The sequence below is a fragment of the Talpa occidentalis genome, unplaced genomic scaffold (genome assembly GCF_014898055.3).
Source record: "Talpa occidentalis isolate TD23 unplaced genomic scaffold, MPIMG_talOcc4v2.1 talOcc4.2, whole genome shotgun sequence".
NCBI lineage: Eukaryota > Metazoa > Chordata > Mammalia > Eulipotyphla > Talpidae > Talpa > Talpa occidentalis.
In genome coordinates, this window is record NW_023602073.1 from 43,450,695 (window position 1) to 43,476,103 (window position 25,409).

The 25,409-nt window shown below is 52.8% G+C and overlaps 2 protein-coding genes across 2 annotated transcripts in view; both read left to right on the top strand.

Annotated features, from left to right (window-relative positions):
- The window catches only part of LOC119252131 (MHC class I polypeptide-related sequence A-like), a 38,979-nt gene extending 17,267 nt beyond the window's left edge, over positions 1-21,712 (top strand). The window contains exons 6-10 of the mRNA XM_054698575.1: positions 16,546-16,806; positions 17,057-17,341; positions 17,856-18,116; positions 18,227-18,366; positions 21,328-21,712. Coding sequence (XP_054554550.1) covers positions 16,546-16,806; positions 17,057-17,341; positions 17,856-18,116; positions 18,227-18,366; positions 21,328-21,351 — 971 coding nt within the window. The 3' untranslated portion in view covers positions 21,352-21,712. The remainder of the gene's footprint in view (positions 1-16,545; positions 16,807-17,056; positions 17,342-17,855; positions 18,117-18,226; positions 18,367-21,327) is intronic.
- Positions 4,909-5,402, top strand: LOC119252133 (40S ribosomal protein S3a-like). The gene has a single exon (XM_037519360.2). The coding sequence runs from the start codon at positions 4,917-4,919 to the stop codon at positions 5,382-5,384; it is 468 nt and encodes a 155-aa protein (XP_037375257.1). The 5' UTR covers positions 4,909-4,916; the 3' UTR covers positions 5,385-5,402.
- Positions 21,713-25,409: the final 3,697 nt, after the last annotated feature.

Sequence of the window (25,409 nt, forward strand, 5' to 3'; positions counted from 1 at the left end):
TGTCTAAGTATCCTTCTATATTTTGTTTTAAAACATACATTTCTTGAATAGAAATTACTAGAACATTTTGAACATTGCTTGAACTTTTTTAAAAAAGATTTATTTATTTATGCATACAAGAACTGGGGTATAAGACAGAGGTATCGGGGGTGAGAGGATTCCCCAGAGAGAGTGGGGAGCAGAACAGGAAGACTGACTGAAATACACTGCTGAGGGGAGCAGCAGGCGAGACAGGAGAGGTCTGCTGCACCATGTGGGTCACCTCCCTGGCTGCAGAGACCTGAACTGTGAGGACAGTCATGTGGGGCCCAGGGAGGGCTGTAGGGTTGGTCCCTGAGACAACCCTGGCACAGATGTTGGTGTGAGTAGAGACACGATTGAGCCCAGTTGACAATGGTGGGGGAGGTTGGAATCAGAGGAGCCCCATCAGAGGTGCTTACAGGCCCTAGAGAGATGCTGGGCTCAGGAAGGGAGAGCTGGTGAGTTCTCTGGGATACAGGAAGGATATGTTCTTTTTTTTTTTTAAGTTTTATTCATTTATTTATACAAGCACTGGGTACAGTCACAAGCGCGGGAGGGTGAGAGAATTCACCAGAGCCAGAGCGGGGAGCAGAGCAGGCAGAAGGACCGAAGTACACTGCTGAGGGGAGCAGCGGGCGTGGCAGGAGAGGTCTGCGCACCATGTGGGACCCTCGCCAGCGGCCGGGGATAAAAACAGTGCTGTAGAGGCTACAGGCAGCTTCGCAGCCCAGTGCTCAACCGCTGCGCCACCAGAGAGGCCCGGGAAGGATATGTTCTTATTCACAATGCAAAGGTCACTTGTGTGAGATTGCCCATGTGCAGCTGGATGTGAAGGGCAGCAGGGAGTCGGGGCAAAGACTACCTTCCTGGCTGCAGCGGACACCCTAGGATGGAGCAGTAGAGGTGAGGGACGTGAGTGGATTCAGGGTTGGCCCATGTTTAATGGTGTTGGCAGTGACCCCAATGCATAATCACGCATTTCTATACTTGTATTAATCTACAATGACTTGAGGTGACTGACCACATACATGACCTAATCAATAGAGACAAATTATTTAAAAATCAACACGAGGAAAACACAGCTTTTCAAAATGGTTAGACTGGGGTGAAGCTGTTACAGGGCAGCCCCAGATATAAAATGGGTTGCCTGACTGTGGGTCCTCACCCACGCGCTTAAAGGGGACTAAAACTGCAGGCACACACTAAAGGTTAACAAGGGTTTATTTACAAGGGAAAGGGAAATGAGGGAATGTACAACTCTGGGAAAAAGAGGGAGATAAATTCTTAAATGTTTCCTACCCGTTCAGCCAACCTGGAATCCCAAATGACCCACCCAGACCAAACCTGCCTCACCAACAGCAAAAGCCAAGTGACTGAGACCCCACTAACGTGGTTTAAAATACCCAAACAGAGAAAATGGCTGCTTAACTCCACCCTTAGGTCCTCTCAAGTTCCCTTTGGGGATCATGGGATTTGTAGTTCCCAGTCTCTTGATGGAGTGGGGGTGGCATCCACAAAGCCTGTATGGAATTTGCCCAGGACATCCTTTCCCCCTAACAAAGCTAGGCAAGTAGGAAATCTGAAACATTTGTGGAAACGGAGAGTTTACTGTTTACCCAGCCATGGATTTTATTGCTTTAAAATCTCTTATGGGGGCCTCCCTGGCGGCGCAGCTGGTTGAGTCAGGGCTGTGAAGCTGTCCGTAGCCTCTGCAGTGCCGTTCCATCCCCGCTGGCCGTGGAGCAACCCACATGGAGCAGCAGACCTCTCCTGTCTCGCCCACTGCTTCCCTTAGCAGTGTTTTTCGGTCAGTCTGCCTGTTCTGTTCCCCGCTGTCTCTGGTGAATTCTCTCACCCTCCTGTACATCTGGCCTATTCCCCGGTTCTTGTATAAATAAAATGAATCTTAAAAAAAATATGTAATTGTTGGGCCTCCCCGGTGGCGCAGCGGTTGAGCCCTGGGTTGCGAAGCTGCCCGCGGCCGCGGCCTCTGCGGTGCCGGTTCGATCCCCGGCTGCTCCCCGGACACCAGAGGAGGGTCCCACATGGCACACAGACCTCTCCTGCCGCCCGCTGCTCCCCTTAGCAGTGTACTTCGGTCCTTCTGCCTGCTCTGCTCCCCGATCTGGCTCTGGTGAATTCTCTCATCCTCCCATGCTTCTGACTGTACCCAGTGCATGTATAAACAAACAAACAAACAAATAAAAATACATGCCTCTTTAAAAAAAAAATGTAATTGTTATGAGGCTACCCAATATTTAAAATAAATAAATCAATAAAATCTCTTATGATTCTTGAGCCAGAAGGTGGGGTCACAACTCAGGTCACCCTGTTTCTTGCTTTAGGAAGAGTTTAGATTCTACAATTAAAGTCAAAGCAAATTATTCGTCAGTGTTCAAAGATGGAGTCAACATCTGCATCATCAGTGATTAAGTTTAAACCTTGAGGGACCCAAGGAGATTCCACATTTCCCCCTGGAGGTGGCATCACTGCGCTGCTGGGCGAGAGGGTCTCTCTGGGCCAAATGGAGTGGTTCTTTCTACCTCCAGCCCCTTCAGTCTACAGCCAATGCAGTGATCTTATCTGAGCTAGGATTGTGGTTTTCTGATGTCAGTTGTATTTGAGCCATCGCATGGGTAACAATGGGACATGGGGTTTTGTTACACTGATATTCTGTGACGGAATCCAACATGCACCCGGTGGCTCTGCTGTTCCTGCCTGGTCCCAGGAGGAAAGGGACTTGTCCTGACCACTGTGCAGTATCCCTTTGTGTAGAAGTGATCAGTAGATGTGGGGTCAGGGGCTCTCCAAACTCACCCTCCTCTCCAAAGCAGCCCCAAATATGGGGGGTGGGCAGGGATCTCTGCAACTACTCACCAGATATCATTGTCCCATCTATTGACGTTAAGCCACGTGTTCACGTAACACCAACTGTTGCCTGCGGTGCCAAGGTGAGAGTCTAGGGGAGGGGTCGGATGGGGCTGGGGTCTAAAGTGGGAGCCATGGTGTAAGGGGGCAGGATGGCCACAGGGTAGGTTTTCTATGACCTGTGTAGACGGGGTAAAGGAGAAGTCCTGGAGCCCTGGGTGGCTTTTGCAGGCTTTTATTGGGATTTACCAGGCACATGGCAGGCAGGGGTGCTAGCAAGCCTTCACTCTGGGCTCTCTGATGTTCTCTGGTGGTTGTTTCTGCTTCTGCTTCTGCTTCCACTCTTCTCTCTCCTAACTCTCTTCTTTACTGCTTCTCTTGTTGACTATCTCGATACTACTCCTATGGCCCACAGAAGTAAATAAGACAATTTGCAACAATGTAACAACTGCAGATGCCCCATCAGGCAGGGCAATCCTAATGGTGGGAGGGCGAAAAGCCTGAAAACCATTTACCAAACAATTTACCCTACACATGGGTGTCCTGCAGGGGTTCTCTGTCATCTTTGTCTTGTTTCCTGAAATTTGTAGGAAATCATACTCAACAAAATGTCTTTGAAGATGGCCAGGAAATTTCACGGCAGGTTGGTGAGGGGAAAGGATGCAGAAGTGGAGACAAGGTGTGGGCTGGCAGCAGGTGGAGGGCATGCAGGACCAGGGGGGCCTGATGGAGGGAGCCCTGCCTCACTGTGGGGAATACCCAGGCCCTGGAGGAATGGGGAGAGTGGCTAGATCCCCTGAAGCCAGAGTCTGGTTCAAAACCAGAGTTGTCTCTTTGTTTTGTTTTAATTTCCAGATTGTAGGGACAGGATGGCCACTGAGCAGGTTTCCTATGATTCGAGCAGACAAGACGGGTAAAGGAGAGTCCCATAGCCTTCGGTGGCTTTCTCAGGCTTTTATTGAGCTTTTCCATGTAGAGCAGCAACTAGGTACACGGGCAGGCAGGGGTGCCAGGAGGCCAGTAAGACTTCACTCTGGGGTCCTTTCTCCCCTTCTCTCTCTTGCCTCTCCCTCCTGCTTCTCTTGGAGAGTATCTCAATACTGCTGCTATGGCCCACAGAAGTAAACACCCTAACTTATAACGCTGTAACAACTGCAATTGCCCCACCAGAGGGCAGAAAAGCCTGAAAATCATTTACCCTACACAGATGAATCTGCAAACCCATCAGAGTGGAAGATGAAAAGTCCACTTCCAAGGTGTGTTTTACAGTTTCCTCCCAGTGTGGGGTCAGCAGTGGTACCTGCCAGGAGCAGCCAAGGTTATGGCCTCAGGCCTGCCCAGGCCCACGCTGTCCACTCCAAAGAAGAGGAATGTGGGGGGTGTAGGGTAAATGGTTTTCAGGCTTTTTGCCCTCCCACCATTAGGATTGCCCTGCCTGATGGGGCACCTGCAGTTGTTACATTGTTGTAAGTTGTGTTGTTTACTTCTGTGGGCCATGGGAGGAGTATTGAGAGAGTCACCAAAAACAATGAAAGGCGGGGGGGGGGGGGGGGGGGGGGGGGGGGGGGGGGGGAGAGAAGCCTAGAGTGAAGACTTTGTGGGGGGCCTGGAGGCCTCTGCCCCCTCCCCCTCACCTGCGTGTACCTGGTTGCTGTTCCACATGTAAAGCTCAATAAAAACCTGAAAAAGCCACGGAGGGCTCCAGGACTCTCCTTTACCAGGTCTGCTGAATCATAGATAATCTGCTCTGTGCCCATCCTGGCACTACAGGGGGCTTCGGGCCTTCTTATTTCCTTCTTCCTTTCTGGGCCCTTTTTTGTGTTTCCTCAGCTCCCTGCTGCTGCCCCAACCTTCGCTGGAGCAGAGAGAACACAGCTGCCACTTTGGCTGGGAAGCCCCTTTGAGCCTCAGACTCAGGAGTGCAGTTTCTCTGTGCGCCATATGAGGGGGCTTTGCTCAGATGGGCTGGATGGTCTCACAGACACTGCCATTGCCCATACATTCTGGAAACTTCTTTACATCAGAAAATGTGCTCCATGGTCAAAAAATGGCAGACCATGATTGAAGCTCATGTTGATGTCAAGACTACGGACGGCTATTTGCTTCATCTCTTCTGTGTTGGTTTTACTAAAAAACACAACAATCAGATTCGGAAGACCTCTTATGCTCAGCACCAACAGGTCCGCCAGATCCGGAAAAAGATGATGGAAATCATGACCCAAGAGGTGCAGACAAATGACTTGAAAGAGGTGGTCAATAAATTGATTCCAGACAGCATTGGGAAAGACATAGAAAAGGCTTGCCAGTCTCTCTACCCACTCCATGATGTCTTTGTTAGGAAAGTAAAAATGCTGAAGAAGCCCAAGTTTGAATTGGGAAAACTCATGGAGCTTCATGGTGAAAGCAGTAGTTCTGGAAAAGCTACTGGTGATGAGACAGGTGCTAAAGTTGAACGAGCTGATGGCTATGAACCACCAGTTCAAGAATCCGTTTAAAAATCAGACTTTGATGACAAAAAGTCAAATTTGTGATGTTTCAAAAAAAAAAAGAAAGTATCATTCTTCAGACTTGCGCTGAAATCCTTCAAGATTTTGCAAGGGCAAATCGATCCTCAAGGAACACGATTTGGCCTGTCTGTAAGCCAAGGACAATGCCACAACATGTATTTGAAGTTGTCTGAGTTAAGCGAGGCACTGTCCTGCTGGCCCACAACTCTTTCTTTTCATTATACCTGCTCCTTCTATAAATATTTGATTGCATGTCTGCCTAAATCACCTAAGAAAGATTTAATGGTGTTAAAATGTGAAGGATTATCTTCAAAGAGAAAGGGTCTGGTATTAAATTTTAGTGAAAAAAATTTTTTTATGTATTTTTTAATGATTTATTTATATATATGCATACAAGCACTGGGGTACAACCAGAGGTGTGGGGGGTGAGTGGATTCACCAGAGACAGAGCGGGGACAGAACAAGCCGATGGACTGAAATACGCTGCTGAGGGGAGCAGCGAAACAGACAGGTGTGAGCTGCTCAGCTCTCTGAATGGGGATCTAACTTGTCTGTGAAAGGATTGGCGCTGTAAAGAAAAGACAAGCCAGGCTAAGTTTCTCACAGGCAGGAAATTTATTGTGCTCCTGGGGGAGGTTCGCCGACCCCTTCGGGGGGGGTCAGAGAAGTTGCACCTGTTGGGGGAATAAGGGCAAGCTTTTATAGGGTGGAGCCTGGCTTTGGTGGGAAGGGAGTTGAAGTTGCTTTTTATTTTACTTTTACTTAATTTTTTATCATTTTATTATTATTATTTTTTATTTTTTAAAGATTTATTTCTTTATACAAGAGCTGGAGTATAGGCTAGCGGCGTGAGGGCAAGAGAGTTCACCAGAGACAGAGTGGGGAGGAGAACAGGCAGAGGGACAGAAACACTGCTGAGGAGAGCAGTGGGGAGACAGAAGTCTGCTGCTCCATGTGGGAATGTCCTTGCAGACCGGAAATTGCAGAGGTTGGGAACAGCTTCACATCGCTGTGCTCAACCCTCTGCGCCACCGGGGAGGCCCCCACACAGTTGCTTTTTAAAGAAGTTTTTTCTTTCGGAAATGGTTGTTCTTTCATAGCTGCTTATCAGGCCCCGTGCAAACTGGGCAGAGCTGGCTCCCGGTTTCCAGTTCCCTTTTTCTCCGGCCTCATCTCTGCCCCGGCCTAGACCTGACAATCTCCAGTGGCTGTGGATAGCTTCATAGGTTGTGTGCACCACCAGGGAGGCCCAACATTCTGGTTTTTAAGCACCTGTCAGAGTTTAGGGCACTAGCTTCATATTTTCCACCAAACATTGTCTCTTCCTCACTCCCTCCCTAGGAAATCCAAATTTACATTAAGAGATAAAACACATTTCACACCAACTGTAGGTCACTAAGTTATCACCCCCTGGAGATATCACTGTCAAAGCCCTGTGAATTTTCTTCCAAGTTTTCTTCTTTAAAATACATATTGCAGGTCCTCCCCGGTGGCCCAGCGGTTGAGCGCTGGGTTGCGAAGCTGCCCGCGGCCTCTGCGTCGCTGGTTCGATCCCCGGCTGCTCCCCGGCCACCGGAGGAGGGTCCTACATGGCGTGCAGACCTCTCCTGCCACCCGCTGCTCCCCTCAGCAGTGTATTTCATCAGTCTGCCTCTTCTGTTCCCTGCTCTGGTGAATTCTCTCACCCTCCCGCACTTCTGACTGTGCCCAGTGCATGTATAAACAAAACAAACAAACAAATAAGTAAGTAACATGCCTCTATTAAAAAAAAGAAAGACATTACATTGCATCTGATAAAATATTGTTTACCTAAACAAATTTAAATGTTTCGTTGATGGCGCGCACCTGGACGGTCAGGTGGGGACACGGGCCCGCGCTCACCCCGCGGCTTGGCCCGCGGGGAAGGCGCCGCCGCCCTGGCTCGGGGAGGCCCAGTCTGGGGGGGGTCACCCCGGGTCTCGTCACGTTCCTCCCCGAAGTGGGGAGACCCCCGGGGGGTTCCCCGGATCTGCCCGTCGCTGTCCCTCCGGGCGGCGGAGCCCCTCCAGGGGCGGCCCGGGCGGCGGGGGTCCGGGAAGGGTTTTCGGGGGCACGTGGGCAGCGAGAACCGTTTCCTCGTGCGGGCCCCGGAATCTGCCTGAAAGAGGCGCCCCCAGGACCCCCTCCAGGCCCCAGGACCCCGGCCCGGGCTGCGCAGTGTCGCGACTGGTGGGAGGGACAGCCCCGCGGTTTGCGGACCAGACACCCGAGGGCCGCGCGCCCCTCCCCGCCCGGCTCCAAGCGCCTCCCTCTGCTTTTGTGGAAAAAAATAACCGGTTTCCTTCCGCCGCGCTTGGGGGCGGGCGCTCCCCAGCCCTCACTGCAATCGTGGCTCAGCGCCCGCCGCTCTCCAACCCCGCCCCGGGGCATTAGGTTCCTGCGCAGTTGGTCTCATTTTCTAAAACAGGGTACGCCCGGGGTGCGACGAGGTCTTCGCGGAGGGGAAGAGCCCCCGAGCTCGTGACTCCAGGAGCCCAGTGGTGAGCGGAGGAGAAAAAGGCGCCCGGAGGGCAGCCCAGAGGGGCCTGGAGGCAGGTGGGGGAGGGGAGTCGTTTGTAGGACAGAAAACCTCTGAGGCCTCGCGGGGGAGGGGAGCCCCAGCTCGATCCCGGGGAGCGCCCCCAATCCAGAGCCCTAGACCCGCGGGGCCTCCCCCACCCTCCCAGAGGAGTAGGATTTGCTTCCACTCGTAAAGCAGCCATCTGTGACACGGTTGCCCGCACACCTGACAGTGTTATTGGTCCTGATGTCGTTTTTGGAGTCAGGGGGTTTGGAGTGCGGGATCCTGGGGTTCACTCTGGGAAAGGTGTCACCAGAGTTCCCGTTTAAGGCCCGGGGCGAGTGTCCCAGGCGAGTTTCTCCACGAGACAGACACGGTAGTGATATTTAAAGGCATGTTATTTGGTACCTGAATTCTTAACACTGTATTTCCGTATAAGTGGTGACTTTTTGTTTTCATGTCTTTGATCTGGTTTTGTTCCTGTAATACAGCCACCCAATTTTGTGAGGCGGGGGTGGGGGGATGGGGGTGGGGATAATATGTGTTTTTTGTACAAATGTGTTTCTCATTGTGTTATTTTGGAAAAATGAAGGGAGTTTTGAGATATTGGAGGAAATTGATCAAGAAGACCAAATCTCCCTCTTTTTCACTGAATAAATAGAGCATCATTTCTGGAAAAAAAAAAAAAAAAAAAAAAGGCATGTTATTTGGGAAAGGGACAGAGGAATAAAGGACACTTGCATAGACACGAGCGGGCAGGAAGAGCTGCCCCAGAAGGGACAGGTTTGCTGAGAGAGGCCTGCCTGGTTGCAGAGGGGCGGCCTTGACAGGTCACGGACAGGCAGGAGGCTGCTGCCCTGGGGATGGAGAGAGTGGGTGAAAAGAAGCACCTGCATCGTCACAGGTGGGCAGTGGGAGTGCTGCCTGGAGCCTGTGCAGAGACTGCACTGATACAGTCCTTTTCTCTTTGGAAGGGCTCACTCCTCCCTGGAGTGGCCTGTTTATTGCTGGTTTTGGATAACTAGGCAAAACTAGAAAGGGACCAGAGATTCCAGAATGGGCCCATCTCCAGTATTACCATTTTTAAATTATTATTTTTTTAATTATATTTTTGCATAGAAGACCTAGGGTGTAGGTCAGAGGTGCAGAATGTTAGAGGATGGACCAGGGACAGTTGGGGAGCAGAACAGACGCATCTTCTGAAATAAACGGCTGAGGGGATCAGGGGGCCAGTCAGGAGAGGTCTGCTGAGCCATGTGGGTCAGCTTTCTGGGAGGAGGGGATCAACTCAGGCCCTTGATAGCACTGAAACCCTAGGCCTCCCGGGAGGTTCCATTTTTAAATTATTACAAGTCTTTTTGGCGTTGAGTGTAAGCGGAATGAGTTTCCTGGCGCTGCCATCCCTAGGAAGTCCTGAGAAGGGAGGTGGACACGGTCACTTTTGGAGGTTAGGAGGGCTTGGGCTCCCTCTCCACTGCCTCTGTCCCTGTTGTGGCAGTTTGCTGGAGCATCTAGACTGCACTGAGAGGTGGGGGAGAGAGGGAGAGATTTATTCATCATAATGGAAGACAAGAATAGGAAAAAAAAATCTGAAAAGGAGGTGTGCCACAAACCAGAAACCTGGCTCACACAAGGAGGTGGGGGTAGAAGATAGGAGCATAGCCATTGACACAGCTATGGAAACCGAGATACTTACGCACAGACAACACAGTTATAGAAATTAAGATCCTTAAGGGATCCTTAGACACCTACATTACAAAGCATAACATCCAAGCAGGCATCCTAATGCGCATCCAAAGGGAAAGATATAGAAATTGAACCTGTTAGGGGGAAAAGGATGTCCCAAAGCTAATTCCATATAGGCTTTGTGGACTCCACCCCCACCCCAGGTCAAAGCCAAAGACACTGGGAACTCCAAATCCCATCACCACCAAAGGGAAGGTGGCTGGGACCTGAGGGTGGGGTTAAGCAGCCAGGTGGATACAAAAGGCAGACACGTGGGCTTTGGGGACCCCCCATTTTTGGCTCTCCGCCAGCTCGCAGCGTCTAGCCAGCTCTGAGAGTGACTTTGGGTTTCCAGGTCGTCGGATCGGGTAGGACGCATTAAAGACTTTATTTCCCTATTTTCTCCCTGAGTTGTACATTTTCCTTATTTCTTTTTCTCTTGTAAATAAACCTTTTATTAACCCTTTTGTGTGTGTGTCTGTAGTAGAGTATTCATAAGTCCCTTTAAAGCGCGCGGGTGAGGACCCACAGCCAGGAACCCGTTTAATATCGGGGTTGCTCTATAACAGCTGCCCACGTGTCTGCCTTTTGTATCCACCTGGCTGCTTAACTCCACCCTCAGGTCCCAGCCACCTTCCCTTTGGTGGTGATGGGATTTGGAGTTCCCAGTGTCTTTGGCTTTGACCTGGGGTGGGGGTGGAGTCCACAGGCCTATATGGAATTTGCTTTGGGACATCCTTTTCCCCCTAACAAACCCACTGTAGAATCTCCCCTCCCTTTAATAGTTCATAGTTCTCCAAAATCTGCAACTAAGGAGAGACTCACGAGGGGTGAGCCCCTCCCAAAAGAGAAGACTGTATCAGTGCAGTCTTTGCACTGGCTTGGAGCAGCACTCTCTCTGCCCACCTGTGACTCTGCAGGTGCTTTTTTTTTTTTTTTTTAATTTTTTTTAAAGATTTATTTATTTTATTTATACAAGCAGTGGGTACAGTTAGAAGCATGAGAGGATTCACCAGAGACAGCAGGGAACAGAACAGTCAGATTGACTGAAATACACTGCTGAGGGGAGCAGTGGGTACAGCAGGAGGGGTCTGCACGCCATGTGGGACCCCCGGGCAGAGGCCAGGGATCTAACTGGCGCTGCAGATGCTTCGGGCAGCTTCCCAGCACAGCGCTCAACCACTGCGCCACCGGGGAGGCCCTGCAGGTGCTTGTTTTCACCAACTCTTCTCTGCAGGGCAGCAGCCTTCTGCCTGCCCATGTATGACCTGTGCTCTTCACTCACCTCCCTCAGTGGGGGCCGCTGTCCTCAAGGCCGCCTGCCTGCGACCACGCAGGCCTCTTAGCAGCTCTTCCTGCCCGCTGGTATCTAAGCAGGTTTCCTTTATTCTTCTGTCCCTTTCCCTAGAAACCTGCCCTTTAAATATAACTAACGTCTCTGTCTACTGGAGAAACTCGCCGCGTGCCGCTGAGACGGGAGCTCTGGTGACACCTTTCCCAGAGTGAACCCCAGGACCCCGCGCTCCAAACCCATTGACTCCAAACATGACAACAGTCACACTGAGGGGTCAGCGGATTATTTCTGAAAGGACTGAGCCCCAAGTAACATGGATTGTGGGTTTTTATAAAGCTTGGGCAGAACATCACGCGGAAACGGTACAGCTCCCGGACCCCGGATGAGCATTTGCTTTGCTGAGTTCCACTGAACAGGGGTGGGGTTGGGGTTTGTGAGAGAGTGTGTGGTTATTTTGTGTGTGTGACAGAGCCTGGCCTTCCAGCCCCTGGTCATTTTCTACTTCTTTGCGACTGGGTGAGGCCTTGCTCTGTGGAGGGAGCAGGGAGCCCCCGGACTGCTGGGGTTGGGCCCCGCCCAGCTGCTCAGAGCCGCTTCCTGGGGCTTTGGGATCCTAAATTCAGGCTCCTGTAACTTTGTCCATTTTTTCTCCCCTGCAGAGACCTCCGGACCCTGGGTCCACGTGTTTGCTTTCCCCCCTCCACCTTTTTTTGTTGTTGCTTTCCTAAAGGAGCTGTGGAAGGGGCGGGAGGGGCAGGAAATGCCGGGAAAACAATTGAGAGGCTTCAGGAGGGCTTGTTCGAGGGCTGGTCGGGGCGGGCCAGGGTTCTGCCCTCGCTGGCCCCGCCCCGTCTCTCCTTCTAAGGCGTTTGTGTCTTATTCTGCGGTTTGTCATAAGTTTGCGTCAAGTTCGTCTGAAAATTGTTGTTACCGTCCCTGGGCCTGTTTCCTGTGCCGCGTGTCCTCCGGGCTCTCCCGGCCCCTGTGCTGCTCATTGGGCCGCTGTGGCCGCCGGCGCCTCTGGTTGGTGGTGCTGCTGGTGGGCGGAGCAGTGGGGTCTTTTTTGAGCTGAACAAAGTTCCTTCTGTAAGTACTTGCAGGCTAGTCCTTATACCTTATCACGCCGTTTGTCCGGGTGGGCGCGCTTCTGGCTGCCGGCGCCTCCGGAGGCCAATGCAGGATGGGGCCGTGGCCAGTTCTGCTTCTGGCTGCCCTTGTCCCCGCCGTAGCCCTGGGCGCTGGTGAGTGGGGGTCGTTGGTCGTGGGGGGCAGGAGCCTGGGCCTTTCCGGGTCTGGGAGGGGTCCCCTGGGTGTCTTGGGGACCCTGTCAGGAGGGGTGTGGCCTGTGGGGTTTTTTTTCTTTCGATTTATTTTTATTTATGCACAAGAACTGGGGTACAGGCCAGAGGTGTGGGGGGTGAAGGATTCCCAAGAAACAGCGGGGAGCAGAGCAGGCAGATCTACTAATACAAGTGTGGTGTTTTTATTTTGTTGTTGAAGATTGATTTATTTATGCTACAAGAACTGGGGTGTAAGCCAGAGGTGGGGGGGCGGTGAGAGGACTCACCAGAGACAGTGGGGAGCAGAACGGGAGCATCTACTGAAATGCACGGCTGAGGGGAGCAGGGCTGGACAGGAGAGGCTGCTGTGCAGGGGGGTCAGCTCCGGCCGGGGATGGAACTCAGGACGCAGCCAGGTTAGCTCCCTGGTGCTGGGGGCGGGAGGGGAGGGGCGCCCTTGCCGGGGTCGGGGGTGGCCCTGCCTTTCACCCCTGCTCCTCCAGGGAGGCCCCGAAATACACGTCTTAAGGGACGCAGCAGGGCCTCCCCGGTGGGCGGCGGGTTGAGGGCGGTGCTGTGAGGCTGGCGCGCGCCGCCTCCCTCTTCTGCTCCCAGTCCACGCAGCGGGGTCGGGTCGTTGTTAGTGTCTGGTGTCAGCATCCGTCTGGTGTAGGTGTCCCTTGGTGTCAGCATCCATCTGCGCTGCGGGGCGGGGCCGGGCGGAGCGGGGTCGGGACCGGGACCGCTCCGCTCAGCTCTGCCTTGGGGATTGGATTTCCGCCTGCCAGGGAGAGTCCCCCATGGCGAGGCAGACCTCTCTTGTCATGCCCGCTGCTCCCCTCAGTGTATTTCAGTCCGTCTGTCTGTTCTCCCCACTCTGTCTCTGGTGAATCCTCGCACCCTCCCGCGACTCTGGCCTGTACCCTGATTCTTGTATGAATTAATTTTTTTTTTTTTTTAAGAAGGGACGCAGCAGGCTAGACAGGAGAGGTCTGCGGGGCCTGGGTTAGCTCAGCTGCCTGTGGGGCTCCAGCTGAGGCGGAGGCTTCTGGCCACAGCCTGACAGCGCGGACATTTTCACCCTGAACCACCAGGGAGGCCCTGGTTTTCCATCTTCTTTCCCTGTTTGGGTTCCTTGTGTGTCTTTCTCTTACCTTGTTGCTCCTCCAGGAGTAAACTGGGCTTCCAGGATTACACGGAGAAGCAGTGGTGAGAGGGGACATCCTGTGTGTGTGTCACAGATGAATTTTACCATGTTAGGTCAGGCATGTAGCTTCTATCCCTTCTATCTTCATCATGAGTGGACGTTGAACTTTGTCAAATGATTTGTCAATATCTGTTTATATGATTAGAGTTTAGAATTTTTTCTTTTTGTCCATGGGTTGAGTTATATTAATTGATTTTTGGCTGTGGAACCATCTAGTGACCCTGGGGTAACTCTCACTTGGTCATAGTATATTATCCTTTTGATGCTTTGTTGGGTTCTGTTCGCAAGGGTTTTATTGAGGATTTTTGCATCAGTGTTCATTAGGGAGATGGGCCTGTAGTTTTACTTTTTTTTTTTGAAAATTTATTCATTTATGCCAAGAAGTGGGGTATAGGCCAGAGGTGTGAGGGGGTGAGAGGATTCACCAGAGACAGAGTGGGAAACAGAACAGCTGGATTGACTGAAACACACTGCTGAGGGGAGCAGCGGGCAAGTCAGAAATGTCTGCTGTGCCATGTGGGTCACCTCCCTGGCCAGGGATCCAACTCAGGATGCAGTGGGCTGAGGTGAGCTTCCTAGTGCTGCGTCTTAACCCCTTGCACCACCTGGAGGTTCCCTGTTCTTTTTTTGTGTGTTGTCATTGGTTTTGGCTTTAGTGTCATGTTGGCTGAGCAGGAGGGGCAGGAAATGCAGGGAAAACAATTGACAGGCCTTGATGTGAGCAGGTCGCTGGTCACCTGAGTGGTCCTGCCTTCCTGGCTTCTGCCCAGCTCACATTCTGCTTCCACTGCAGCTATAGCCTCTGCTGCTGCCTTGGCCTCCTCTGCTTAGGCCGGCTCACCCCTGTCAGGCACGGAAGGTTGTGGCTTCAGGATGGGCCAGTGCCCTGTTCTGCTTCTGGCTGCCCTCACCCCCTCCCTAGACCTGGCCGCTGGTGAGGGGGCTTCATGGGTCCTGGTAGGCAGGAGCCTGGGCCTTTCTGGGGTCTGGGAGGGGTCCCCTGCATGCCTTGGGGCCCTCTCAAGAAGGGTGTAGCCTTTAGGGTGCTCTTGAGGAAGGTCAGGGGGACTTGGCTGTCTGCACACCCTCCTGATATACTGATACATGTTTTTTTTTTTTTTTTTTTTGCTGTATTGATGTTATTTAAGCAGTAAAGTTGTGGCCTGCTCTCCGGGCCGTGCCCTGCCCTCCCAGGTTGCCTGAACAGTCTCTCAGTTCTTTCCTGGTCCTGCATGTGGACCCCTCCTACTCCATCCTTCTTCCCCCAACCCCTTTCTGGTCTTACCTGCTGCCCCCTCCCTGCTGCTCCCCTCCCTGCCACTCTCACCTTCCTGCCATCCGCCCTATCTGTTTCCTCTCCTTCCCAGCTGCCCCATTTCCAGCATCCCCCCATCCCTGCTGCCCCCTTCCCTGCTTTCCCTCCTCTCTGTGTTCTAGAGTGTCTTCTTCTTCCTCACTCCTGCACCATTGCCTGCCAGGAGCCTTCACCTGATGGATCCTACACCCCCCCCCCCCATTTTACTAAGCCCTGCTTGCTTTCTTTCTTACTTTTTTTTTTTTTTTAAGATTTATTTACTTATTTATTTATTTATACAAGCACTGGGTACAGTCAGAAGCGCGGGAGGGTGAGAGAATTCACCAGAGCCAGAGCAGGGAGCAGAGCAGGCAGAAGGACCGAAGTACACTGCTGAGGGGAGCAGCGGGCGGCAGGAGAGGTCTGCGCGCCATGTGGGACCCTCCTCTGGTGGCCGGGGAGCAGCTGGGGATCAAACCTGTGCCGCAGAGGCTGCGGGCAGCTTCGCAACCCAGCACTCAAACACTGTGCCACCAGGGAGGCCCACTAAGCCCTGCTTTCTGAGGGTGCTTTTTGCCTCGGGTATCTCCCTCCATGCTAGTACCCCCCCCCCCGCCCCTTCATCCAGGAGAGCCTGGGAGCTCTGCATCTTTGCCTTGACTGCAGGCACAGCCCCTGTGCACAGACCTGCCCTGTCTTCTGGCCTCAGCTCCCACCTCCAGCCAGTGCAGCTCCTGCTCCTGGGCCCTCACCACGGGCCCTTCCCCTTCCCTCCTGTCCTCACCCCAGACCCTCCTCTCTGGTCAGCACCCTACCCAGTTGCCCTCCCCACCCTAACCCAGGCCCTGCTCATTTTGCTTCCCAGTCCTGGCCCTCAGCACCAATCTCCCAGCTGCCCCTTTCTCGTATAACCTCCCCCCTTCCCAGACCTGAGAGCTGCTCTTGATGCTGTTCCTCTAGCCTTCACCCCTTTGGGTTCCTTGACCCCAGTGAGCTCTCGCTCCTCACACCATAGATCCGCCACCCTGTGACTTTCTCCCACCTGCTGCCTGATGCAGGCCCCCCTCTGTGGAGGGGCCTCATTGCAACCTGTATCATCCCCACGCTGCAGGTCTCCCCTCCTGTGCCCTGGCCACCTGCTTGGCATTGAAGCTCTACTCCCTTCTCCCCAATCTAAACTCTCCGTGGACCCATGGACTGACTCCCAGTCCCTGGACCTGACTCTCCCGGGGTCTCTTGCAGGTTCATCCACCTCCCCAACCTGTCCTAGAGGAACTACAGCCCCGCATGGCTCATGTCGCCCTCCCTGCCTCACACCACTGGTGATCTGACCTCTGACCCCTGCTCTGGACCCTTACATCCCCTCGCTGCTCTCTGAGCAGACCCCACAGTCCTCCGAGGGACCCGGTGCCACCTCTCTTGGCCTCTGACTCCATGTTTCCCCTCTCGATCCCTTTTCCACCCTCACCCCTCTCCTTCCTTCCTTTTCTTCGATTTATTTTCTTACATAGTTGTTAACTTTTGTGCAGTATCTGATTTCCCCTCTCAGGTGCAGTCCCCTTGGTCCATCGCCCTGTCCCTGTGCTCTCCCTCCCCAGTTCTACCCGCCCCCCCCCCCCCCCCGCCCCTGCCTGGGCCCTCTCCTTCCTTCTCCTTGCCTGGTGTCCTGTACTATGAATGCTCCCTCCTGTCCCTACGAACACAGCCCTGTCTGCAGCCCCCAGGCCTCCAGGGCTCAGGACGCGCAGCCTCGGGTGACTCTGATGCTCAGGTGGCTCATACCTGCCTCACTGAGGATTTCTCCCCCCAGGACCCCACAGGCTTCAGTATGAGCTCACGGAGACCCAGGATGCCTCGCTGTACTCACAATTTGTTGCCAAGGAATACTTGGACGATCAGCTCATCCTGCGCTATGACAGTGACAACGGCAGGCTGGAGACCGGAGCCCTGCTGGCACGAGTTGTCCTGGGGGCTGAGCTGGGGGACGCAGTGACCAGTGGCTTTGCAGAGGACAGGAGGGACCTCCTGACGAAGCTGGCAGATATCAGGGAAAAGCAGAGCCAGAGTGGAGGTGAGAGGGGCAAGCATGGGGGCCTTTCCCAGGACAGTTAGGGCAGCCGGTGGGGCCTGTCTCTTTCCACTGGATTTGCAGTGGGGTGTTGAGAATGGGGGTGTGTGGATTTCAGCACAGAGGTGATGTCTCTGCAGCCAGCACAGGGAGAGGTGGGGAGAGTGGGGGCAGGGGTGGCGTGAGTTTCTCCCCTGGGGGAGCAGGGGACACAGGACTGGGGGAGTCACCACTGGGTCTGTGTTGGGGGTAGGCTCCCGTTCCCTCCAGGAGGTTCAGGGCTGTGAGATCCAGGAAGACACCACCAGGGCCTTCTGGAGGTTCTTCTATAATGGGGAGCCCTTCCTCTTCTATAACGAGACGACCCATGAATGGGAAGCACCCCAGTCCTCAGTTCTTCCCTTGGCTGTGGAAGTCAAGAACTCCTGGGACACAGATAGGATTGGAAGCCAGAATTCCTGGGCCCTTGTGCGTGGTGCTGTTTGTGGAAAACTGCGGAGATACCAGGAATCCTGGAAGGTCTTCATTAAGAGAACAGGTGAGACTCTGGCCACCCCATACCCCCCAGTCCATATCCCAGCTCTGCCCAAGGGGACCCTCCAGTACTATGGGCTGCCTGAATGGTCTTAGGGGGGTGGTGTCATGAGGTGCCTGCACTGTTATGCCCCAGGGTGAAGACATGAGGCGGGGAGGGTTCGGACTCCAGGGAGCTACAGAGCACTGAGCTGGAGCTGGGGGTGGGGTGTCAGGAAGGAGGGGATGACCTCAGGCTGGATGTGAGGCCCGCTAACTCCCAGCCTGTCAGTCCCTCCTGGTCCCCCCGTGGAGGAGCCTATCCCTCCCACCTCCATCCTCAGCTTCAGCATGTGGGTCCCAGACCATCCTCCCACCAGCATGAGGACGTGGGTCCCAGGGTGCAGAACCACCTGGGGAAGGCCCAGGGTCAGTGGTCCAGGTGGGGAGGAGCAACCTCTGTCTCTCCATCTCCCTCACTGGGGAGCAGGGCTTGGCCTTGTGTTTCATTGACTCTGCTTTTTTCCTGGTGCCCCCAGCTGTGAATGCCACCTGCAGCCAGGCCTCCGAGGGCGTGGTCAATGTGACCTGCTGGGCATCTGGCTTCTCTCCCTGGAATATCTCACTGATCTGGCTTCAGGACGATGAGCCTCTGAGCCAGGATGCCCAGCTGCCTGGCGGTGTCCTGCGTGATGAGAATGGGACCTGTTGGGCCTGGGTGGCCCTAAGGATTCCCCAAGGAGAGGAGCAGAGGGTTACCTGCTCTGTGGAACATTACTGGAATTATACTGTGACCTGTGGTGAGCCTGGGGTGACCTGTGGGGGCTGGACCCTGTAGCAGGAGCCAGGATGGGGGTGGAGAGCAGGCCTGTGGTTCTGGATGCCCAGGCTAAAATAAGACCTTTTCTAGGAAACATGCAGGTGCATCAGCGTCCATGGCCAGCTGTGTCCTGGGGTATCATTGCTGGTGTCTTTGCTGTCCTTGTTGCTGCTGTCCTTCTTTATAACTTTTGGTTCAGGAAGACATCACATCAGCTGGGGAGAATCCAGGTGAGATACAGGGTTGTGGGTAGGTGAGATAGGGGCTCTTCTGCCTGTGACCGGGGTATCGTGTCTCCCACTCTGCAGCTAGGAGAGGGATGACTGGCCTCTGTAACAGGAGTTGGAAATAGGGTCCTTGTAATGGGATTGGGGGCCACCTCTGCACTCTTAACCCTGCCCAGAGCCAGGGCCCTGAGTGTAGCCGGGGCCTCCCTCCTGGGAGGTATATGGAGTTGGCAGAGGCCGTGTCCCCTGCTCTGTCTCCTCAGACTTGTCCCTTCTCTCCGGCTTCCCAGGGCTTGTGGGGGTGTGTTGGGATTCATGGGCATGTTGGTGGTAGGCTGGATGATCCTGAACTCGGGGTAACAAGCAATAAGAGCACCTGTGACCTAGTGGGAGGATTAAACTCTGGGGAGAGTGGGCCTCTGAGCCCCACAGTGAGGGGCTCAGGTGGGCAGGTCTGTGGGTCTCCTGCTCATCTGCCTGACACCCCCTCCCCTTGGGTCAGAGTGTTGCTGCTTTTGTCATTGAGACTTGGGTGCAAAAAGAATATGAAAGTCGGGCCTCCCCGGTGGCGCAGCGGTTGAACGCTGGGTTGTGAAGCTGCCCGCAGCCTCTGCAGTGCAGGTTCAATCCCTGGCTGCTCCCCGGCCACCAGAGGAGGGTCCCACATGGCGCGCAGACCTCTCCTGCCGCCCGCTGCTCCCCTCAGCAGTGTCCTTTGGTCCTTCTGTCTGCTCTGCTCCCTGCTCTGGCTCTGGTGAATTCTCTCACCCTCCCGCGCGTCTGACTGTACCCAGTGCTTGAATGAATGAATTAATGAATCTTAAAAAAAAAAAAATATGAAAGTCATGAGCTCATTTCCCAGTTTCCTTCTTTGAACTTTGAAGTCCAAAGCTGTGGAAGACCCACTTAATGGTAAATTGTTGGTTCAGGTGTCCCTGAAAGGATGAGATGGCCTAGGAGAAACTTCTTAAGGCCTGAAGGGAAGGGGAAAGGGGAAGGTAAGGCTAATACAATACGCTCTTATTTTGGTGCAAGCATCTCCTGCTGAGGGTCTCAGAGGGTCTTTATTTATATGTTTAAGGCAAGCAATGGGATTACATCATGGTAAGCATAGAAGCAAAATAAAACAATCGCTCCATTCCTTTCCCACAGACATTTTGTCGCCTACGTGTTTTCAAGAAAAGAAACGACCTTAAAAGTTAATAATTAAAACTTAGACACATTATTTCAGCCTAAACAACTACCTAGGTCAGCTAACAGTCCTTGGTACCGCCCTGTTGCCAAGGCTACAATATCAGGAGACTTTTCTATCTATAGGACTTACGGTAGAGACCAGTTGCTTCCCGGTAATCAGTTATTAGAACTTTTTTTCTATTACTCAGAAACTACTATCGTAATTAACTTCATGATTCGTTACAAGGCTTCTCTACGGAACTCCCATATGAGGAATAATATGACCAGCTCTGGGTTGCTTATCAGACATGCCCTTGCACATTTATTATTTCCCACTGTCAAGTAGGCCAAATTATTCAGTGTTTAAGTTTTAAGTAAGTAATTTTCCATGCCATGTACTTACAATATTCTTATAATTATCCTTATATTTATATATAGTATAAACATGTTCTTATAGTTCTTTGCCCAATGTATATTCTGAGAAATTATTTCTGTTACGACCAAGAATGTCAGTACCAGGCTTACACCAGCAGGGGGACCTGGGGTGGTGGTCGCTTCCGCCCAAAGATGAGTCACTTCCGCCCAAAGCGGAAGCTGATGCAACAGTAACCGGATGTAGCAAATCCACGTAAAGCGCATGCGCAGGCTTTCCGATACATATAGCCCCTCCCCTCGAATAAAGAGATTTCCTGCAGCCATCAATGTGAGTGCACGTGTTTTTTCATCCCCAGCCCCTCCGCCATGTTCCTGAACCCCGTCGGCCTGCAGGCAGGACCGACACAAGAACAACAAACAAAGGGATGTTTGATCTTCAGCCCCATGGTGTGAGGCTCTTTAAACTTAAGCCCACTGTGTGAGGCCCTTTTCTTAGCTGCTTGCCAATGTCTTGCCTGGCAGGGGCAGCTAGGCCCCCTGCAGCACAAAGCAGAGGCTTATGACTGTCATTGGTTAGCCTTAACAGGATTTCCTCCAATGCCGGGTTTGGGATGTGTATGAAGTGAACAGGAGTTCCCTTGGGAGCCCCCTGTTTAAGAGGGTTCCAGATGGGAGGTGGGGGGTCAAAGTCCAGGACAGTCCAGGGTCAAAGAGGACAGACCTAGACTCAGGCTAGGGGTCTCCAGAGTCCCTTACTGCCCTGAGAAGCCAGACCCCCTAAGGCTGTGAGCCAGAGCCTGGACAGGAGGGAGGGCCTGGGAGCCTCAGCCAGGCAGCAGCATGGGGTGGAGCTCAGACTCCAGGCACCAGGGCCAAGTCCGGCCTGAGATCCTGGGGGGCCAGGAGGGTCCGGCCAGGGCTGACCTGTGTGAGGCGCTCCAGGGTCTATCAGCCACCTAGCACATCACCTGAGATGCCAGTGGCCGTGCAGTTAGGAGCTGCTGGTCAGGGCTGGGGCAGGAACAGGCTGAGCTGCCGGGTAGGTCAAGGGTATGGGGCTGGGAAGGGAGCAGGTAGTGACCCTGGGGTGCAGGTGGCTGTGAGGAGAGGAGGCTGGGAACTGAGGAGAGAAGCTCCTGGGTGTGAGCACCCCCAGGCCTGGAGGCCGGGCCTGACTGCTCTCAGGGACCCTGGCACTGATATGGGAAGGCCAGGGATGGAGAGGAGAGGGGGGCATTCAGTTTCTGCTCCTGGATCTAGTCCTTCAGTCTGGCCCTTACAAGCACTCACCTGGTGGTGGTGCTGGGCGCAGGGACAGGTGATGTGGAGTCAGGGGCAACCGAAGGGGAATTCCTCAAGGAACAGAAGACAGTAATCTGCAACCAACTGAGCATTTACTGGTGTCTCTTTCCCCAGGGCCCGGTAGCCTGCAAGACCTGAGCCAAGGGTGACAACGGACCTTCAAGCCCCTGGGCCTCAGGGTTCTCAGCCTCTGTTGTGAGTGCCTGAGTCCATGGACTCAACTGCGGCCTCGTAGCATCTGCACTTTGGCCCTGGACTCATGCCTGCGCTCCTCTCACCAGCACTTTCTCTTGATGCCTCCTTTTTCTCATCTGCAATTAGATAACAGCATTCTCTGTAACTCTCTTTCCTCTGGTACCTCCTGAGGATTCTCACACCAGCTTTCCTTTGTGCTCTGTTACTTTGTATCTCTGCAGCTCATGTAATGTATGTATATATAGTATATATATGTGTATATATTTATATACATACCTATAATTCCTTTGTGCAGTATTTTACAATTTTATATTATAAATCTTTAAACATACATATCTGGTGTGTGTATTTCATATGACTGGGAAGGGTGTGAGGTTGTGGGGAGAGGGCAAGGTAGACCCTGTGCTAAAACTTCCCAGCTCCCGCTCCCCAGCTCCCAGTACTGCCAGACTCACAGGAAAGCACAAAGGGCTGGAAAAGCTGGAATGGGGCGTCTGGGGGAATCTTCCCTGATGGTGGGAGCTCATGTGATGGGGCAGAGCTGAGCTCTGGAGGAGACATAGACAGTGCATTGGGGTGACCTTGTGACAGGGTAATCCCCAGGGTTCCTGCCCCCGGGAAGGAAGGGTGGGGTTGAGCCGGTAGGAGAAGCTAGAGAAGACCCAGAGAAGGCAGGAAGGGGAGCATGAGAAGGGCTTGGGCAAGGCACAGAGGCAGAGACGTGAAGAAGCTGCATTTGCTTCTTGGCCTTGGCTTGTACCAGGGATGGGGACATGGGAAGAAACACGTGAGACAAACGTGGGTGAGAGACCATGGGGAGGCTGACGATGGCAGCCTTTACTTGATTTCAGTTTTGACTTTTTCTCTTTTTCCTTAGAGACTTGCCTGGCCCCTTCCACCCCTTTCCTATGGTTCCACACCAGAAGGTGCCTTAGACTTGTGGCAAGATTTTGGGCCTCAGCAGTCCTGCTTTTGGCCAAACTTGTTGGGGCATTTACCCACGAGGGGATGGGTGATTTTAGATGTTTGATTTGGAAACTCTTCTTTCCTTCTCTCTTCTGCACACTAATTGTATTAAAGTTCCTCTGCAGGGAAGGTCTCATGCACTAGGTTATGTTTTGTGTTGATGAGGCAGATGGCAGGAGGCATTTAGCAGGCAGGTTTGGGGGTTCCTGGGTGCCCCTCCCCCTGCCCTGTGACAGCCACACCACACAGAACAGGGGCCAGTCCGCTGGGATGAAGTGGCTTCTGGGTGCGTGAAGACTGAGTTTAGGGGAGAAGTGAACACGGACGTGATGAGCACACACAGCCCCAGCATCTCCCCCCAAGTTCTGTGAGATTTCTACAAGAGGGAAATTTCTGTAAGGGAGATGAGGGGTTCCCATCTGAGGATCATGCTTCCTCACTTTGGGGGGCACACTGACAGTTGGTACTCTTCTTGGTCAGGAATGACTTACCCCTGCGCTGGTTAAACACTGATGACAGAGAGCACTCGGGTGGGGGGCACCACCCACAACCCAACATTTGACAGGAGCCCAGGGGGCAGCAAGACCTGCCTGGAAGGAAGAGGAGGATGAGGGTCCTATTCCCCTTACCTAGGTTCACAGCGTGAACAGCAAGGAAATTGGAAATGAGAATTCATGGATACATGTTTTCACATCGTGTGTGTTGACATATTTCGTGTTTTTATTCGGGGTTGATGTCATGCAGCATTCAGGCTTGCATTCGGGTGTTTTTGCATTTTAGCTAGCTGCAAGTGTCCTTTGTGCTCAGTTGTTATTAGGTAAACTTCATACTCATGCAAATTTTTGCTTTTATTTGAATCAGTACAACTGATTGATCAGTATAAAACAGTACAACTGTTCTGTTTTTTTTTTTTAAAGATTTATTTTTATTTATACAAGATCCAGCGTACAGGCCAGAGGTGCGGGAGGGTGAGGATTCACCAAAGACAGAGTAGGGAGCAGAAAAGGCAGACTGACAAAATACACTGCTGAGGGAGCAGCAGGTGCCATGGGAGAGGTCTGCTGCACCATGTGGGACCCTCGCCAGCTGGCTCGATTGAACCTGCACTGCAGAGGCTGTGGACAACTTCACAAAGCTGTGCTCAACCACCTGCGCCACCAGGGGAGACCCTATTTGAATCAGTCACAACTGTTTGGAATTAAGATGCAAATATTTGTAGAAGATTTCTCTTGAAATTGACACCCTTGTAGTCCTCTTCTCAGCTTTGCCTTCCTCCAGGTAACTCTTTTCAATATTTTTAGATCTATTGGCTTTTTACTTTCATGTCTAAATTTCATGTCTTTAGTCCTGCTGCTTGATGTTCTCTTTGTGGCATCAATCGGTGACTGATGTGATTGTTGATAGTAAATATTTTCTTTTTCTTTTATTCTTTCTTTTCCTTCATAGAGTGATTGCTTCCCATAGAGTGATAAAACGTCTCAGTGAGAGCAGGTGTGGTGGCTAGGAGGTGAGAGAGGAGGGCTGGATTGAGTAGGGGAAGGAGGGCAGTTGGAGGCAGGTCCCACATAAGGCGGAGCTCCCTGAGGAGCAGAAGGAGGTGAAGAAAGAGAATCTGGAGGATCTGAGAAAGTTGATGACAGGTTATGAAGCAGTCTTTTTAGTGTCAGAAGTAGAGGGTGGGGAGTGAGAGGAGTCTCGAGCAAGGAGGACTTAGAAAGTGTGGCAGGTTTTTTGGAGGGAGAGATGGGAGGGAGGGATGGTTGCGCAAGAGAAAGAAAGCCTGACCCTAAGGGATCTCTGACCATTTTCCTTTGCGGTGACAGAAATTGTTTAGGTCTGTAAGGACCATGAAATCAAAAGTGTCATGTTTTGGCCATGAGAGCCATTATCCAATTGGTATTGAGGCTAGGCAGTGTCGCAGAGAAAAATGAGTCACTTAGGATGTATATCTGGCCTTAGTCCCAGCAGACCGAGGTTTGAGAGGAGGCATCCCAGTGGAGTAGCTGGATCAGGCTTAGAATTTGCAGACCCCATAGCTAACCCAGCTCCTTTTCCCAACCAACAGGGGGCACAGTGTCAGGACGCAGTGTCCCACGAGCCTGACCTGGCCTACAGGGGGCACAGACCCAGGATCGTGGCGTCCCACAATTCGGTTCTGGCCAACAGGCAGGGGGCAAACAAGTGAGGGGCACGTCTCCACCTCTCGGTTCTGGCTACAGGACAGGAGACAGACAGACGAGGGGGACGTCTCCACCACTCACCTGTTGCCTTAAACCAGGCTCCTAGTCTGGACGGGCATCCCCAAATCCAGGTCTAGGTGTAATAGGGGGTCAGCTGATGTGGGCCCATGGTTTCAGGACAACCGACCAAAACGGGGTTAGGAGAGGAGCTGGATAGCCAGAGGCGAGAGCCTCCTAGGAAGGAGAATCAGATTGATGACTTACCCCAGGAATCAAGGCCGGTGGATGTGAGGCGTCTGCAATGGAGAGGAGAGGTCCTGTAACAGGGTGGTCCCCAGGAAAGGGGGAGGTTCCCTGCCCCACCCAAGGGAGGGTGGAGCTGAGCAGCAAGAGAAGAAGCTGCAGAAGAGACGGAGGAAGGAAGCAGGATGGAGCCAGGAGACCTGGAGGAGGCGCATGGAGCCTAGAGACATGTGAAGAAACTGCGCTTGTCTTTTGGTCGTGGACTGGGTGACACAGATGTGGGTGAGACCCGTGGGGAGGTGACCATGGCAGCTTTTATCTGGATGTTTATTTTGCTCTTTTCCTTCCGGGCTTGTCTGGTTGTTTGTGACCCTTTTCTGTGGGTCCCCACTGGAAGATGCTTTAGACTTGTGGCAGGCTTTGGGGCCTTGCTCTGGGCCGACCCCATATGGATGGAGTTTTACCCACGAGGGGATGGGTAACTTTGGGTGCTTCATTTAGAAACTAGACTCTTTGCCTTACCTGTATTGTTTCCTAGTTTTTATTAAAGATCCTTCCCATTAAAGTGTCATATGTTTTGTGTTGATGCGGCGGATGGCAGAACCCATGTAG

Excerpts from the sequence above, each read along its gene's own strand:
- LOC119252133 (XM_037519360.2), top strand. The coding sequence starts at position 4,917 with ATGTGCTCCATGGTCAAAAAATGGCAGACCATGATTGAAGCTCATGTT.